The sequence below is a fragment of the Ischnura elegans genome, chromosome 12, assembly GCF_921293095.1.
Source record: "Ischnura elegans chromosome 12, ioIscEleg1.1, whole genome shotgun sequence".
Taxonomy (NCBI): domain Eukaryota; kingdom Metazoa; phylum Arthropoda; class Insecta; order Odonata; family Coenagrionidae; genus Ischnura; species Ischnura elegans.
This window is the reverse complement of record NC_060257.1, coordinates 24137287-24156831: the sequence shown is the minus strand read 5'-3', so window position 1 is coordinate 24156831 and position 19545 is coordinate 24137287. Positions and strand designations below refer to the sequence as shown.

Here is a 19545-nt window from a genome sequence, read left to right as displayed (position 1 = left end):
CCATCAAATGATTTGAAGTTCTGAAATATGAACTAAGAACTCCATCATATTTGAAGATTTTATGTAATTACTGATACTTACTAATGCTATGGCCATAAATGAGTACAAATTTTAACGCAGTGGGTGGAGTGGTGCAGACAGGCTGCTACGGCACAGGCCACCAGAGAGGGCATGTACTATCAAGTTAGAGTACAAAGTTTCCTGAGCAAAAGATGTGTTCTAAAAAGAATGCTTACAAGTGAAATGGTAGAGTAGGCTCTACATCCACTGAGGCAACTCGAAAGTTTCTTATAGACACGTTTCAACATCCTGCAGGAGCACACTGCTACAGCAGACTCCCGATTATCCGGTTGCTGTTTATCCGGGTTGCGGGTTATCCGTGCATGATTTTTACTTTTGCTAAATTTTTCCGCGATCTTTTTAAAATAAAAAAATCCGACGTAAAATTGTCGGAATTACTGCATTAATGCTAGGATACACCGGACTTATAATTTCCGTTAGAATTCCCTTTGTAAAACGGATGCGATCGCGCGCTAGCTGCATTCAAGGGAGCACCGTGTTCCTGTTTCCCAAGCCTCGCTGTGCACGACCGCACTCCGTGATCGCGGATACACGTCCCGCAGCAATTGCAACCCGGGCAACTTGTGCGAGACGCGACTACGTGGCGTGGTGCCTGACAGTGTAGTTTCTGACGTCGAGCATTGGTTTTGAAGCATCCTTGCAAACCACTTTTCTGTATCCGTGATCACACAGCCACGGATGTGTAGTTTTCGAAACCAGGCCTTATATGGAGCATTAATAAGACGAGTACAACCATGTTACCGCCAATAAAAAGATCGCGAACTGGCGAAGAAAGCTCTCATTAAGTCCGGGAAGCACTCTAAAATAAAATAACAATATATTGTTTGTTTTAAGTAAATTATGAACACGGCAAAGAATTACGTGAAAATTTGGGTTATCCGTGTTTTCCGATTATTCGTGCCGTCTCTCCCCATCATTAGCCCGGATAATCGAGAGTGTACTGTATTTGTACATGTTTCCATGTAACTACTGTATTTCTCCGAATATAGTCCCCCCCCCCCTAATTTTGAGGCTTCAGTTTCGGGAAAAGTTAAAAAAAAATGTGTTTGAATATAGTCCCTGCTTTACTTTTACCACAGGCATTTTTGGAAAAAAAGGGAGGACTATATTCAGACATATACGGTATTTACATATTTTTCATTTAAAATTCTGCATAGTATGTGAAAATTAATGTTCCCATATTTGCTCTCAAATCACAAGCAAAGAGGCACTTGATCTGACAACCCACCACTAATCACCTAACCATTGGTTTCTCAGGAAGCAATTGTATATAAGGATACAGCCTACATTAGTGATGCTCAGCAGGATCAATAAATAAGCGAGTAAGAATGCTAGAACTTACACCTTACCTACCATCTCTAGCCTTCAGTAAGAACCTCTCACTTGATGTCTTTCTTGAACAGTCTTTCTAAAATAGCAGCCATGCCTCTGGCTGAATCCCAGTGAACTTCCTTCTTCTACCAATGCAATTCTTTCTGGGATCCCAGTATGTACCTCCCCGAATCTATTCTGAAGCTTCGAGGTCGGCTGTCGATTTTGTAAGATGTTTTTAGAATGTGCCACCCAATTTTCCATCACATGCCTAGTCCCTCTCCAGTCAATGGAAAAAAACTACTCCTTACAGTACTGAGCATCAATAAATAAAAAAATATCTGATTATCACTGATCAAGGCTAGATAGCAAGGGGAAATAACAACTTTTAGGGTAGGATCACTATGTAGTTACCATGGAGCAAAGGCAAAATAAAAGTTTCTCATATAGTTCACTTTTGAAATTCATTTTCACAGTGTCTCATACAAAGGTCCATAAATACTAATGATGAAGAAAATATTACAATTTGAGATGTGGAAGTATCCAGATGGATATCTGGAACAACAGGTACAAATTCAATGATTATTTTAAATGCCTAAAGCACAGTTCAAAATGAAAATTGAGATCACTTTCCTCTCAGTCTCAAAACTTTCTCCATACAATGTACATGGTAGAGAGATGCATACAGCACAAGCACTAAGTTGATATTTATATACAAAATAATGAATGAATCACTTTTGTCAATTGATGATATTAAACAGTTTCAATAAAATAATTGAAACGATTTCTTAAAAAAATGGTCGACAACTCAACGCTAAATTAGCATTAAATAAGGAACAAAATTGATTGCCATGTCATGTAATAAAAAATAAATGACCATATGCATTAGAAGGTGCAAAATAAATAAAGCTTAGCTTTGAGACAACTAACCCGTCTCCAGGTTACGCTGCCACTTAAGTTTCCGATTCATTTTGTGCATGACTTATTTAACCAGCGAGCTCATGGAAAAAAATACTACTCCACTTAATGGCACAAACAATGTGGTCATTCCATGCTACACAAGACATTTAAATCACGACAACTATCCATGGAGCACAAAACATGAAAGTTTGGCACGTACAATACAACAACCAAAAATGCTTCCAATGAAATCACCTCGGGTCTGCAAATTCAAAATAAGGCGATAAAACCTAATTACTGGCATGAGAGAAATTCTTTCTTACTACCCCCCTTTTGCAGTTACATTCGCATCCTTTGATGACTTCATAAGTACAAAATGCCCACTGACAAAATGGAACCACAGATGAACTGCCATTAAGTCCTTTTACCCTGATGTCTTCTCCTGCATCATTTTCTCCGCCTTGTAAATCCGCCAACTTAGAAGGTAATCCCTCGTAAGCCTAAACAAGGTGAGGTAATTGGCACCCAGGAGGAGCCCAATGGACATAACATGATTCCATTCCGATGAGTGAGCCAAAGCCACAGCTTGGCCAATTACTAGTGATACTTGCAGAGCTAGTACACACACCATTAACGTCGGAGGCTTATAGAAGACAGCCTGTAAAGATAGTGAAACATGATTTAAAAATATATTTCTAGAATTATTTCTAAACCATTTATGATACTAAAGAACTGATTAATTCAGAATATTTCAAAGGAAACTAAGAAATTAAGTATATATACTTCTTTTAAAGCAAACTTATAAATATTTCCTACACTGATGAAGATGCTAAAGAATTGGCCAATAGGGTGGTTTCCTATTATTTTTTTATTGCCTAAATCGAAAGATTATTACTCCTGGAGTATGCATTTCATGCTTTTATATTTTTAAATGATGATATCTAATTTTCGTGATAAAGTAAAAATTTTCAAGCGCGTGAAAACGCGACGGCTAAGTATGAATGCTGGGAAAAGCCCGTGTGACGTCATTCTGGTTTCTGCAGTCGCCATGTGAGGTGACCTTGGGGTGAGGATGTGTGCGCCACTGTGATGCAGGCTGCTAGCAGGTAGCACTTGGCTTAAATAAGGATTATTAATACCTTGTCAAACGAAGGAAACTTTCCGACCATAGGCAGTTTCAATAGGTGATTATTAAGACATGTTTCCCTGAGCTCATGCATGCATTGGTAATCTCAGATTATGTAAAACTCCTATCTACTCATATAGAAACTAGGTCCCTGTGACGGCACATGGAGTGGCATCGCATAGGCACCAATCTGGCCTTTTTCAAATGCGGTTAAAATTGACCATTGCCATTCGTCTAAACCGGGATTTCTAAAACCAAATAATTTGTATATTATGAATACACTAATGGTGGGTAACCAATCGCAATCAATGCATTTCGTTTTCTTTCATGAAAGAAACTACCCTACTATTTACGAAAATGTGAGAACGGAGATTTTTGCAGTGTGCAATGAAATTCTTCATTTTTTATTACTACTGTAACAGTCACCATGGCAAGAGCCAGTTTCATTCATTTCGAGGCACAAAAATAAAATGCCTTCAAAAGCAAAAGTAAATTAAACGCTTGGCCAAAATAAAATTCAGCCAAACAGAGAAAAGTACACACACATACTAATTTAACTTGTTATGGGATTCCAAAAAGTAAAAGCCTTAAGTGATTCTATGGTCACTACTACTATGGTACTTTCTGATGCGGACTGCACAAGGGAAATCTTTCAATAAGACCTGAATTAAAATCAATTAATTTTATAAGAATGACTTAGCTATCGATAAAATTATTAAAATGTCGGTTTTTATAATGTATTTCGGTATTGAGCACATCCTAGTTCCATAAAACAGTTTTCAAAGAAATATACTTATTGGATGGATATGGAATATAATGGATGTTTATATAACTAACTGGTGTAACAAAATATCTCACCGTTATAGATTCAAAAGGATAAAGGATTTGGAATAGTTTTACCATGAACTAACAAGCCAGTTTTATGCATGGTTAATAAAATGTTTAAATACCTTTTAATATATGTATTTGAAAAAGTAAAGTATCAATATTTCACATACGAAATACGTATACATATTGTACTACACAACATTCACCAGTGTACTGCCGTATTATCAGGTAATACCAATGCCAGGTAATATATACAGCAGGCTTTCGCTTTGTGACAATAATTCATTCATTGTGTAGGACAGAAAGCAAAGCTAATTCCATTGAATAGACTTTATTCCTTGACAAGGAATAAGTTTTTTTTAAACACATCAGCACATGTAAATTTTCCTATGCTGTAAATTTTTTTGGAGCAAAATAAGGTTCAGAAATATGCTATCGAAGGCTTTATGCGAGAGGAAACAAAATCAGCATAATTTTAAGCACACACTAAATCAGTTTAGATCGCATTGTGAATTCATGGAAAGTCAAACTAATTGTAAAGCAGGGATCTACTGTTTATGTTTAGCCTGAAATTGCAACACCTTCATTTTCATTTTCAAAGATGGAAAAATTCAAAATGGTGATGCCAGATATTCCCCTCTACTTCATAGAAAATTTTACTAACACCTATCAGCATGGAGATAAAAAACATAAATCAGATGCACTGATAAAAACTCACATAAAACCTTGCATGAGCAGGATTGCCAGGCTCTGCTGCATTTGAAAGACCTTCTGCTTTATAAAGTTCCTTCATATGTTTCACCAGAGCACCTTGATGCCAAAGTGTCCCCTCAGCCCATCTAAAGCGCAAAGAAAGAAAAATATCATCGCTAATGAAAAATTAAGTAACCAGAAAAAATTAAGTAACCAGAAAAAATTAAGTTAGGTTTTTAAAAAGAATTTTTTACACTGAGAGGCATTATGTTTTCTAATCATTTTTCATTATGAGCAGTTGATCCAAAGTGGTTGCCAAGCAATCAGAATTTATTGAATTTTTCATTCCTATGACTCACTACGGAGGCTCATCTTGTCATTGGATCCAAAATTTTCAAACACAATGAATGCCAATCACGTTTCATAAAAATCAATCTTAATAATACCAATCACTGTCAAGCATTCCAGCCCAGGGGCGCAGCTAGGAATTAAGGCTGGGGGGGTTTAGGTGGAACTAATACAGAGGTGTGTGGCGATATAGTAAACCCACCAGGATAAGCGGTAGGTACGAGATTAATAAATAGTGGAATTTTAAGATAAACGGTTCAAAATTGTGAGTTTTACAGCTTTCTGAGGGATATTTAATTAAACCTTACACTATTCTATTAGTACCTAATATCAATCCAATTAAGTAAAATGGATTAAAATTAAAATTTCTCTGAGCTCTGGGGGGGGGGGGGGGGGATTTAACTACCAAAACCCCCCCTCGCTGCGTCACTGTTCCAGCCCATGAGAAAGGCATATCGTATGAATTTCTAGAATTAAAATTATGATAGACTGATCATTTTTCCCCATCGTTAGAAATTTTTTACCCTTGGTCTAGAGGTCTGCTGAGTACTATAAAAGAAAAGTGGAGGCATGGGAGAAATAAGGACAGGAATCATAGTTGCCTCTTTGGCCACTGTCAACAAAGCTATAATAATATTTGAGGGAATGTATGATTCTTAGTACAGCCTTGAAAGCACAATAACAGTTTTTCTTTTTCCCAAGCATTTGTAGCTGATTTAAGTGTAGATCAACCAGGTGGAGGATTTAATGAACAAATACAAGTTGATACTGGACAATAATAATAATACGATGTGGTTTAAACTAAGATTTTTGTCAAGTGTGCATGAACATGATGTCAATAGGGCTACAAGGACAAAAATTCCAACAATCACTTAACTAAACAAAAATGCAGTTTTTTAAACAATTTTAGGCACTAATATAATTATTACAAATTTAAACTTTAATATGTACATGTGGTGCATCAAGGAGTTGGACTGGCAGATACATGTGTGACTCCCAACCTGACCTGACCACGTTCAAATCTAGGTGTAGGCCAGTATTTTTTCAGTCTGTTCCCAGAAATTCCAAAATGTTCGCAGAAGTTTCGATGCAGCATTCGAGAGAGTTCGTCGCCAATATAAAAACAAGCCATCTCGGCCACTAAAGCAGTCTGTATTCTGAAGTGATAATAAAAGCTCCTTCTACAGCAACCTCTTAAGGATTTCATTCACCGTAGCAAACACTACATACATTTTCAATAGTCTGTGCTTTCATTATTTGTACTCTCTTTACAATATCTCATAAATACAAAGTTCTTAAAAATTAGCAATTCCAAGTGGAACTGCCATTTAATTAGAGCTAAGTACAAAACTAAATTTAAAAAATTTCACAGCTTAAATGAATTGCTTATGACATAGCAAATATGTAGAAATAAATTTCTTCTCATTTCCAGTTCATTTCCTAGCAATCGATGAATTATTTACCAAAATTAAACACTTCTAACTCGAGTGTGTCGACTTTTTGACGGGACAGCAGAGGATTTATACCAAGGGCGGATCCAGGATTTTTTTCTGAGGGGGCCCAAGGGTCTGACAGGCAGACTTCTTATTTTTCAGATTAAAAACAACATACAATAATTACTGTGTGAAATATTATTTTTCTTTAATATCAAATCTATTAATATGAAATAAAATGAATAAGGCTGCACAAAACACAAAACTAAACTAACATAATAAAAACTGTATTAAAAATCTATTGTATTTTTTAAGTGTCTGAGGGTGGGGGGGGCACATGCCCCCATAAATTTTGCAATGATTCAGACTCAACCACTTACATATGTGAAGGAATGTGTGTGTGACTACGGCCCTCAATCCTCACCCATCGCCCAAGATGCAGGGCAGACTGGTGCAAAATATCACAATATCTGCAAAAGAAAAAATGATGTCATGAAAGATATGAAAATACAGATGGATTTAAGTCCCAGTTTTACCAGATATTTCATGCATTTTTAGTGACAGATAGGTAGGAAGCTTGCTATTTCCCTCAACACATTCAGTCAGATGGGTGCAGATGCACATCAGGGTTGTATTATTGCAGTAATTCCGATGATTTTGCGTCCCATTTTATTTTTTTATGAAGATTGCGGAAAATATAGAGCGAGAGTGAAAATCATGCACGGATAATCTGCACCACGGATATACCGTAGGCAGAAAATAGCGAGTCTGCTGTAGCTATTTGGAAGAATTTTGCTGTTTTTTAAACAAAGCTTGCAACAGTCAGGCTGGTTTAGCAATTATGTAGATCAACTTCCACTTCCTACTAAGCTCTATAACCAGTCACCAATTTAACCTGCGACAGAACACAAATGTTACCACTTGATATCAAACACAAAATACATACTCATGCAAAGAAATGCAGCACACTCCTGATTATCCGGCTGCGGTGTATCAGTGTTGCGGATTATTCGTGCATGATTTTCACTCTTGCGCATTTTTTTCCGTGATCTTTATAAAAAACAAAATCAGACGCAAAATCACCAGAATTACTCCATTTGAATGCTAGGATACAACGGGCTTAATATTACCATCAGAATCCCCTTTGTAAAATGGAAGCAATCGCGTGCTAGTTGCATTCACGGGAGCTCCGTGTTCCTATTTTCCAAGCCTCGTGGTGCACGATCACACTCTGTGAAAGCTCTCAAAGTATTACTCGTCATTGGGTCCAGATAGCCGGCCTACCGAAGTAATTTATCTCGTCTCCTTAACAGATTGATAATAAATAATTTAGATCGTGGTGCACGATCACACTCTGTGATCGTGCACCACGTCTCGCAGCAGTCGCAACCCGGGCAACTTGTGTGCGAGACGCGACTACGTGGCATGGTGCCTGGAAGTGTTGTTTCCGACATCGTGCAGTGGTTTTCAAGCATTCGTGCATACCAATTACCTGTGTCCGTGATCACGCAGCCCGGATGCGTGGTTTTCGAAATCATTTCTTATAAGAAGCCGTAATAATACGAGTAAAACCTTGTTATCGCCGCCACAAAGATTGCGGACTGGCGAACAAAGCTCTCAATGAGTCTGGGAGGCACTCTAAATTCACTAAATATCTGCATAAATAATAATGTATTGTTTGTCTTATGTAAATTATGAACATTACAGGACATTAAAGTGAAATTTTGGGTTATCCGTGTTTTCCGGTTATTTGTGCCGCCGCTCCCCATCATTAGTCCGGATAATCGGGAGAATGCTGTATATTCAAATCAGAGTATAAAAATTATGCAGGGAGGCAAATGCACATCTCCCATATCAAACAATTTTTTAAAAAGGAAATCACATGCACACCATTCACATTCTCTGATTAGAAATAACAATGGAACTATATTAGAAGAGAGCAACTTCAATGAAAATAAATCATACTTACTTAAGGGGATAACAATGTACAACATACATAGTGAAACATCCTAGCCAAACAAAGGCTAGATGCTGCGTAGCCCAGTACACGTCGTAATATAGGCAGTTCTGAAAAGAGTTGAAAGGAATAATATTGATCAGTCAATCATTTCCCATGATTTCATATCTTAAAAGAAATTTTATTGATTTATTCCTGGAGAACTCAAACTAATCCAAATTTTTTATTAATTATATTCCAATCCTCAAAGCCAATGTTTAGTATAATTTAATTATAATTAAACTCTTGGTATCAGCCTTGATTTGATGAAAAATTATACAGGGATATGTAAAATGAACAAACCAATTTGGGGGTTAGCTTTATGTAACAAAACCTATCTTTCTTACCTGAGCAAAACAGCATGGGACAAACCCAGCAAAATAAGCATTCAGCACAGAGCTAAACAGGACTTGCTTCATACGGTTATTAAAGTCTATTTTAAGCCCTTCAACTTCATCACGAATAACTGATGGTGTCATGGAACAGCTATGTTCAGGAGACCAGTCTTCCCCAGCTTCAATGCAGGACACGTGAAAAACAAGAAATGGAGTATATCAGAGGACAATACATGAGCAATTTTAGGATAAATACTAAAATTAGAGAACGAGAAATTAGTGTACAAGAGAAATACATGACAGATGGACAGGGTAGAGAATTAAATATATTTTTCAGACATAGAACAACTACAACTTGTAACAATATTCATCAAGATATTTATCAGCCCCCTCGTTCATTATATACATTAATGATCTCTGCTCTTACATTAGCAGGAAAATACGTTTATTTGCTGATGACACTGTCATCTATCGTAAAATTAGTGATCACTCAATGAAATTCTAACGGACTTAAACAACGTTCATTTGTGGAGTCAAGAGTGGGGACTCAAACTTAATTTGAGCAAATGCATGTCAGTACATTTCTTACGGAATTCGTCCAACTACCTACAACCATGTTTATGCTGTGGATTGTATTAACATAAAGGCAACAGATGAAGTAAGAGCAACAGATATCGTTACCTGGGAGTAACGATAACCTCGAACCTTTTGTGGGGAACACATACAAGGAATATTTGCGGCATAGCCCTGAAGAAATTAGGATTCGTCAAGGGTACTGTGGGAAGATTTTCTGATGAGAAAGTAAAAGAATGGTGCTATTTTGCACTCGTTCGACCTCACCTTGAATATGCAGCGAGCGTACGGGATCTGATGCAGAAAGACTTAATCCGCGATCTGAATTAAATACAAAGGAAGGCTGCGCATTTAATCAAAAACTGCTGTGGGCGTACAGACAGCATTACCCAGATGTTAAGCGAATTAGGCAGGGAGCCGCTGGAGACTCAGAGGCTGAGCGCTAGGCTTAGATTGCTTGAACAATTGAGAACAGATATCTTTAAGAGCGACACGGAGAACACGTAGGGATCTCAAATATCGAGCACAAGAGCCTGAACGCATTTATGAATTAGGTACAGTGCAACCTCGATATAACGACACCCCACGGTGCACTAATTAACACTCGCTATAGCGAATTGTCGCTTTACCGGAGGTGGAGCAGATAATAGCCAATATACCTGTTGCGAACAGATACACAGGAACAGGAGTGGTGCGGCGACAGATTAACATCTATTCGATAAACGTAATCATAAATCCAGACGAAAGGCGATGTTTTTTTGCATCACTAAATTTCCTTACTCAAATAACGACCAACTATTCAAACAATTTATAAGCGCCGCACTGAATAAAAATCATGCAAAGCATTGTTTCGTCAATCATTATATTTATCGAACGACAGTTTACCACATAAATTTGAGACAGATGCACTCCATTAACTTCATTTCTAACAGATCGCTAGCGATTACAGAGGTTAAGGAGTCTTGATGAAAGTCTTCCGGCGGTGAAACCCTCGCTATGGCGAGAGCCAACACCGAAAGGGTCTCGTAAAAACAAATTTTTTAACACGCCTATTATAGGGTCAATTGACGGTGCATCGGCTATCTCTCGTAATAGCGGGGGTGTCGCTATAGCCCGTACTCGCTTTAACGAGGTTCCACTGTAATTAATTAACAAAATATACCATGAACAACAGAAATCCAGAAACCCTTTGGTCCCAATGCTTTCCGGATTTAAGGTCCTCAACTGTAAACTGAATTTTCCTGATTTTCAGAAAATGACATTTTCAGAAATTTTACTAACTTTTTACGGGGGTATTTTATAGGTAGAAAACAGAAAGCCATGCCACTTGCCAAAGCTCGCATCATGGCTTCCTTCTCGTCAGTCAATTGAGAGCAGACAACATGGACAACATAAAGAGCAGATGACATGGGCTCAGATGGCATTAATACAAGACTCCACCCCAATCGATTCCAAAAATGAATGTTTTGAGCAACAATTCTAGCGTAGAAGGAACGATTGAAAAATTTAACAGACTGCTCCAATTTTTTACTAACTTTTTCAGTTTTCTACAGACATTTCCCTGAATTTTTAACGGACCTTGAAAGTTTACTGACAATAGGGTAGTTTCCTTCATCAAAGAAAACGAAAGTCATTGATTGCGATTTGTTACCCACCATTAGTGTATTCATAATATACAAATTATTTGGTTTTAGAAATACCGGTTTAGACGAATGGCAAGGGTCAATTTTATCCTCATTTGAAAAAGGCCAGATTGGTGCCCATGCGATGCCACTCCACGTGACGACACAGGGACCTAGTTTCTAAACGAGTAGATAGGAGTTTTACATCGTCTGAGATTACCAATGCATGCATGAGGCACAGAGCTCAGGGAAACATGTCTTAATAATCGCCTATTAAAACTGGCTAAGGTTGGAAAGTTTTCCTCGTTTGATCAGGTATTAATAATCCTTATTTAAGGCAAGCGCTACCAGCTAGCATGGTACTCTGCTACCTGCTAGCATCCTGCGTCATATCAGCGCTCAGAGCCTCGCCTCAAGGTCACCTCACTTGCGGTAGCAGGAACCAGAACGACATCACACGGGAGTTTTCCCAGCATTCATACTTACCCGTCGCGTTTTCGCGCGCTTGAAATTTTTCACTTTTCATTTAATCACCAAAAATAGATATTGTCATTTAAAAATCTAAAAGCGTGAAATACGTACTCCAGGAGTAATTATCTTTCGATTTAGGTAATAAAAAAATAATAGGATACCACCCTATTCCAGGTTATTCAGATGCATAAAAACTATGATTTAGATACGTTAGTATGACACGCTTCTGGGAGCAATATGTAAATAATTGTATTTAATTAAAATTAGAAGAGTTGTTACTTTTAGATAGGCAACAAATAAGGAACACCAATAACATCCCAGTCCCTCATGAAATGGGAACGCACATTTGATCCTCTCTCAAACAATCTAAAAATTTTCTTTAACACCTCATCAACATCGTTCAATAAATATTTAACATTCTAATAAATTATTCAAAGAACTTTTAATAATTCCAATTCAATTGTAGTGTATCAAAAATTTCTCCAATTATTAGTCAAGATGGTATTTTTAATGAACAAATTATTTGTTAGTAAGCATGACAAAAAATGCAGTTCCAAACATACCTCCAATTTTCCCTCGGACTTCCTCCTTAGAAGATGGGGAAGGCAAGGCAGTCACATCAAAGAATGGACTCACATTCAAACCAAAAAGGATAAAATATACTGATATGCTGAAATAAAATGAATCCTAAAATTACCAAGAATTTCAAAATAACAACATCTTATAAGGTGACATGATTTGTACAATATTCATACATGCTATGTTAAAGCTACATTTAGAAATAGAAATTATCACCTCATGAGTAAACAAAAATCATATGAGAGTATTAACAGATATAATGCAGGGTATCGTTTTTTAGCTCCTTGAATACTGGCTCAAACAGAGAGCATACACTGAGAGAGGAAAGCTTATTGAAGGCTAAAGTTAAAGACAAGATACTGCAGTGGCCAAAAATGAATAAGTTTTTTTATATTTCCGCTGTTTTGATTTGGACTCATTTCTTCCTACTAAGTACTTCTAAACCAAAATAAGAGAACAAAAGACACGATTCACAAAAAGAAGCAGTGCCTCGCAATTTGCAAAACATTTAGGGACACACAAACACCAGAGTTAATTCATTCCCAGGATTCTGGGAAAAGAAGGAAAAGAGGTTAGATGAATTCGAGGAATTATGGGTAATTGGCATTAACAACAAAAATCTGTACCACAACCGCTCATCACTTCTAAACTTGATTCCACGTCTGACTTGTGGAATAATTAAGTTGAGCTATTAATTGGCTAAATTGAATTATGTCTTCAAAAGACCAAAATTTTACTACCAATTAAAGTTAGAAGGAAGGAAAGAAATATCTCCCAAACAAGGTTTTTCAATTGTCAACATCAACACTGAGGAGAACAGGCATAAATTCACTGACATTGAGAGTTACACCAACAGTCATTGGTTGGATATTTTTATAGTGATGATAATTTGAAGAGAAGGCACATGTATTAAAAGGCTTTAGCATAACTCATAAGCGCTGAAAACTTCTTTTTGTATCTCAGATGATTTTTCTGTGTGCTGATTACAAACATAGTATTTTTTAGAATAAATGAGAGAATGCACTGTTTTACTCGTAATTTTTTCAAAAATGCTCAAGACAAACTAACTGTAGCTTAGGAACTATGGGGGATAAAAAAAAGCTACATTACTCCCAAAATTTATTCAAGGTAACCAAAACAACAGTAAGTTTTTGTAGCACTAATTCCATTGTAGGACAGTACTTCAGGAAGTCAAAGAATCAGCTGTTTTTGAATAACGAAGGAAATCAAATATATAAATCCCTTTCAGGACAATATTTTAAATCACAAATAAATCCCTTTCAAGACAATAAATTCAAAATTGCTCCGAATCTCACTTTATTTTAAATCTAGTAGTCTTTACCATGTTGACAGAGATTTTTACATGTGTCTGAAAATTTTGCTTTTTCCTCAAAATTTGTCAAAAGTGCAATTTTTGAACATTTATGGAAAAAAGGTTCTCAAGTGAAAATCATAAAATTTTTGAAAACTATAGCAGCATGCTTATAGACTAAAATTTTTACTAGCATTGCTCATCCGGTTTTACAGGGGCAAAATTATGGTAGCCTTAAATAATTTGACTGGTGGGCAGAATTTTTCTGTGTGCCTCATTGACTTCAAACACTCATATCTTGGAAAATACTTGCAATGGGTCTTTAACCCTTTCACTGCTGTTCAATCTCCGGAAACCTTCTCCTCACATGCGGCAAAAATGTAAAAATGCGTCTCCTGGGCCCACGGAGCAGGTACTTCCAGGATGGGTGTGGTACACCCTCCGAAGGGTCACTAATCCCCGACCCTATCCTCGACGAACTCACCCTCGCAGGACCGTCTCATCGGCCCTACCAGCGGGGGCCCTACCTCCGGAAAAGTGACCGCTCTGACTGCAATTTGAAAATCAATCAATCAATCCGATCATCGAAATATGATAGTTTTCATCGCACTCCTGCCAATCAAGCAATCAAGTACGTCTTTGAACCGTGTCTCTGCGATAAAAAATAACGATTTTGTTAACTTTGCAACAAAACGTGGCTGCGGACCACCGGAAAATGGCCATTATATCAAAGTTAACAAAATCATTATTTTTCATCGCAGAAACACGGTTCAAAGACGTACTTTATTGCTTGATTGGCAGGAGTGCGATGAAAACAATCATATTGTGATGATCGGATTGATTGATTGATTTTCAAATTGCAGTCAGAGCGGTCACTTTTCCGGAGGTAGGGCCCCCGCTGGTAGGGCCGATGAGACGGTCTTGCGTGGGTGAGTTCGTCGAGGAAAGGGTCGCGGATTAGTGGGTCCCTTCGAAGTGCTTCGTGGAAGTGCTGACCGTATGGCAGGGAGGAAGAAAAAGTACGTCCACCGCAGTCTGTCGTGCGGACGTACTAGGTACGTCCACAGCAGTGAAAGGGTTAATACTTTGGATTTTTCTTAACTAAGGTTGAAACTAACGACAGGGAAAAAATAATCAAAATCTAAGATGGTGGGTGTGGGGCCTCCCAAAAATTGGTTGAGTTGACATGGAATGACCCAATAATGATGATACAAGGGAGAACTAATGCCATTCACAAAGTGATTATTGATTATAATATGTACCAGAAAAAATACTTACGGATAGCAGAGATAGAAGATATAAACAAGGGGATGATTCAACATCACAAAATATGTGCACCAAATTAAAGAAGTCAGGACCACAACCAAAAGAAATAGCCTAAAGGAGAAAGAAATCGCCAGATAAGAAAAATTATTACAAAACCCAATTATGTACCTGATCTTGTACAAAACTTAATTCTTCAGATTTATAATAGACAAAAATATAAATTTATTCCAGAATTCATTTGCATTCAGCAAAAATATGGAAAAGGGAACAACAGGAAAATTAGACAGTAATGATAATAAAAACATTTTCCTCACTTTAAAAGGTGTTGTACTGCAGGCCAAAGAGGTGTTGGACAAAAGTTGACCAATATCCTGGACAGTATGCAATATACAACTCGCCGTCCCAAAATTGTCATGATGAATCCAACAAGATATGGATCAATTAGATAAAAGTTCTGAAATAAAAAAAATAACACTAAGCACTCCATCGCTATTGACTGCATACTCAGTCTTGTAATCATCTGCCACAACATGCACAACATAGGCATGAATAGGGTACGAAAAACTCATTGCAATCCAGGAAAACAGATTAAGGGTAAGGACAGGAAAGTTGGAGGGAGAGGGAAAATCACAGACGTAGACTACCACGCAAACCCCTGTCAGGAGTGGCATTGACTTCCCATCACACATGTCCTTTCCTCATTGTTCTCAACATCTGGATCTAATTCACTCTCTAATCACTATGTTATGGGATGCAGCAACCTCTGTATCAATAAATTTCAGGGAGGGATCTTTATCGATAGCACTGCAAAGTCATGAAAAATTTGTATGGTCATACAAGGATGGGAGAGTAAGATAATTAAAAAAGTGTATCCTAAAGGACCTTAGTGAAGGCAGGAAAATGGAGCAGAGAAAGAGAGGAAATTCCTTTAAACAAGAGACGAATCCTCTCACTGGAATCTCATCACACATCTTACTCCTCTTCTTTTGCACACTGTAGCTTCACAAGTATCCAGCCACAGTATTCCATTTTTAAAAAAGTGTTCACCAAAATGGATGAAAACTCCAGCCAGTAGGAGAGACAGGTGTCAGATATTTGATGCTTCTAAAATTTGCCAAAATATTTTGCTCTCTTAGGTGATTGAGAGAAAAAATGTGGCCAGACTACCAAATAAAGCTAAAATAGATTTTGCACTCTTGAATAATCCATTTGCTTTATGGTAGCATGCAGTTATAGCCATGTAGGGGATTTCAATGAAGTCAAGAATCAAACACGCAAGTATTAATTGATAGAGACTAACAAATGGAATGAGACTCGCAGTGCGGGCTCGCAAGGATACACTCCTGGGGCAGGGCTTATAAGCGCGAGGCTTTTTACCTCTGCACCGCAGAAGGGGGAGGACAGGAAGGAGAAAGGAAGGAGGTGCCACCGCGATAGGAGCCTGACGACGCCTCCTGGGATAGAATAGGGAAGGAAGGGATGGGACGAGGAATCCCGCACCGTCACAAAGGTGGGCGGGTCCTACCACTAGCGAAACCAGGAAACCATTGCTCTGCCAGCGATTTTAGAGGATTATTCTATGAGGAAGAATAATCCAACGATCAAATCGTTAGATGATAGAGACTGACAGTATGTGAGCTCGCTCAAAACATGTGTTCTTGCGTTTGGAGAACGCAACTGAAGCATGCTTAAGTAGTCATTCATTCGGCTCTGCCCCTCCCCACCCACAAAGTTTGATGGTGCAAAGAGAGTGGCCAAGGGGGTATACTCAAGTCGGTGGATTTAATGCTCTCGCCAGGGCCTAGGTAGAGCATCTTAGCCTCTCCTTCAGTTGGCTTTCAACGGGCTTTCGTCAAAGGCACATAAGAGTGAGCAGAGCTTATGAAAGAGAAGTATAGGTGATGGGCACGTGTAACCCAACAAGCAGTATCTTATTTTTTCCACAATTTCAGCATGAAATGCTAATAATTTTAGTAACTGAAGCAATGCTCCACTTGCTTCATCAGAGTGCACACCACTGGAAGGCAGAGGAGTGCTTTGAACCTTTTGGGTTTATTTCTAGACAGCAATGAAATATACACAAATGACAGTGGACCTCATTCTAATAGCTAACATTCATATGATGTACAGCATTACTCTAGGGCTCATCGCACATTGGGATGAAAACTGCAATGTCAGAGAAACTGCATCTGTGATAAATAAGTCTATTCACAGAGAAGAGACACACAGTGATTCAGATATAACCTTGCAAAAGCTTTTACAAGGAATTCTTGGTATTCGATTATAATCCTATAATCATCATCATACCACTACAATGCAAAACTCAATTAAAACCAATGAGGAGAAAACATCCACGCAGACATTCGTCACCTCAAGTAAGGGAACAGAGGCACATGAATGAGGGTTTCTTCTCAAACATCAAAATACATACTGGCATCACCAGTGTAGCGGATCCCGAATAGGGACAAGGGGGCTAAGTGGGGGTTAAAATTCCAGCAGTAGTGGGGGTCGGAAAAAAATTATCATTCTATCTAGTGTAAATTGGATATCCAAGGGGGGGCTGTAGCCCTCTTAGTCCTCCTTCCCCCCCCCCTCCCCCCCACAATAGATCCGCCACTGGGCATCACTATAGCCCATTATTTAAATTTTCTTTCTCGAAAATAATGGCGACAGCAAGACTGGTGAACATCCATGATCACAGTGGTAGCATTCCGCCAATACTTCAATACTATCGGTTCTACATTCCAAAGGATAAAAATAAGAACATGTCGAGAGAGACAACAGAGCATTTGACAGAAAATTTGCATCAGTATGTGACTGAATACAACAAAACTATCAAACAAAATTAAGAATGAAGTAAAAAAATATGTTGACATAGTAAAAATGTCCAGTAAGACATAATGCTTCTGGTAATGTAAGACAGCCTTCATGAATCCGTATAATTCTATCATTTAATATAGAGGTCATAAAAAGGAAATAACTCATTTCATCATTTTATTCATATCTAAGGAACTTCCACGGAAAATGAACAGAGCCCAAATGAACAACGTTGAAGGTACTTGAATTCCTCACTATACACTATCTTCTAAATGGTTTTCCATTATGATTAGAGAATACATGCAGAAAATACAAAGTGGATAAAGTAATGAGCTTTATACTTACCATTGCATATCGATTGTATGACTGAGGGAGCCACCACACTGAGCGGTATAAGTGAAGAAACTGAATGAAAGATGCAATTCCAGTGTATGCAAACATTAGTATTTCAAAGATCATATCACTGTCTCGAGGAATATTTGGTATTGGGATGTGTTTCGGAGAAATGGCTCTGCATCCTGTGGATGCACTTTCTGTCCCTTGACATGTGGACCTACAAAGCACATATGCGATGAGTCAACTTAGTACTGTTTCCTAACCTTCAATGGCATATAGCTAAGATATTATTTATGACATTATGATAATTTTTAAGTGATAAAAGCTTACTCCTTCCCAAATTCAACATGATCAATACTAGAGATGAGAGACCAGCAATGACAACAACTTACTTGGACTTATGGCTATCATCGCTCGAAGGAAAATTCGGTGGACGACCAGGATTACTTCTTCCAAGATTCCTTCTACCACCCGGCATTGTAACGGGCTCCTCTTGTGCCGTCCCCGAGGGTTTCTGAAAATATAAACACATGAGAGTTAAATGATGCATACACGCCGGGAGATTATTTCCTACGATCAATTAGATGACAGAAAATGAGAAAAGCATAAAAGAGAAAAATCAAAACTTGAGAATACAATAAGAGATCAGATATAATATGAAAGCACCCCTCTTAATTCGATGCACGTTTAGCGGCCTTATTAAAAACACGCAATCTAACAGACAACATAACAGCTGAGCGCTAGTTCCGCCACCTGCTTTCTTGTTCGCAGCCGAAGTGCGACATCCGCAATCTGTCAAATTTTGACACGTTGGAAGCTGGCAACAACCGCGTAAACATATCGTCACGACCGTTTCCTCTCCATCTGCCTTTTAGAAACATATTGTTCGTGTATTCTATCAGATAATAAGTCTAGGTGGTCATTGAAATGTAAAATTACCTTGGACGTCAGAGAGTCTCGAGTTGCCGCATTTAAACGGCGACGAACGACGGGAGAGAAGGAAGCACTCGATGGAGGAGGTAACGGAGGAGGTCTTTTTAAATTGATGGGATCGCGTGTCAGTCTTCGTCGACGACTGACAGGATTCGATGTTGCTCCAGAGGTCATTTCAGCTTGGCTCCAGGGGCGTCCACAAAATCCTGCCACTCTCACTGCTATCACCAGGAGCATAAGAGCTGAAAGCCAGGCAACTCCGGGAACATATGCTACTCTTTTCATATCATCTTCCCAAGCGTCTTTCTCGGGCATCGTGCATGTCGATAACACCCGAAGAAAACGGAACGAACAGCTTTCTCTGAGCCAGGCAGGCTTCCTAAGCGCCGGGCATTCCCTTTCAACCTTCAAAACTAGATCCCTGCCGCGCGCGGCCTTAAACTCGCATCCGAAGGCGGATAAGACGCTATCTCAATTCTGTAGCACTCGCGAGGCCATCTCAGCGCGAGTTCATTCTGGCCGGAGACTGGGAGGATTGTTTTATTTGAGTTTTCCTGCCGTTGACGTCATGCGGGTGTCCTCGGA

At 38.4% G+C, this 19545-nt stretch overlaps 1 protein-coding gene across 2 annotated transcripts; it reads right to left on the bottom strand.

Moving 5' to 3' along the window:
* Positions 1-1837: 1837 nt before the first annotated feature.
* LOC124169312 (transmembrane protein 39A) lies at positions 1838-19545 on the bottom strand. 2 transcript variants are annotated; one of them, XM_046547893.1, is made up of 11 exons: positions 18967-19545; positions 18420-18541; positions 18037-18244; positions 15189-15328; positions 14887-14985; positions 12281-12387; positions 9064-9230; positions 8690-8787; positions 7101-7190; positions 4965-5085; positions 1838-2950 (listed from the first exon to the last, which is right to left on the bottom strand). In XM_046547893.1, the coding sequence occupies exons 1-11, from the start codon at positions 19273-19275 to the stop codon at positions 2717-2719; spliced, it is 1695 nt and encodes a 564-aa protein (XP_046403849.1). In that variant the 5' UTR covers positions 19276-19545; the 3' UTR covers positions 1838-2716. The 2 variants fall into 2 exon arrangements, with proteins under 2 accessions (XP_046403849.1, XP_046403850.1); XM_046547894.1 differs by lacking the exon at positions 18967-19545 and adding an exon at positions 18694-18803.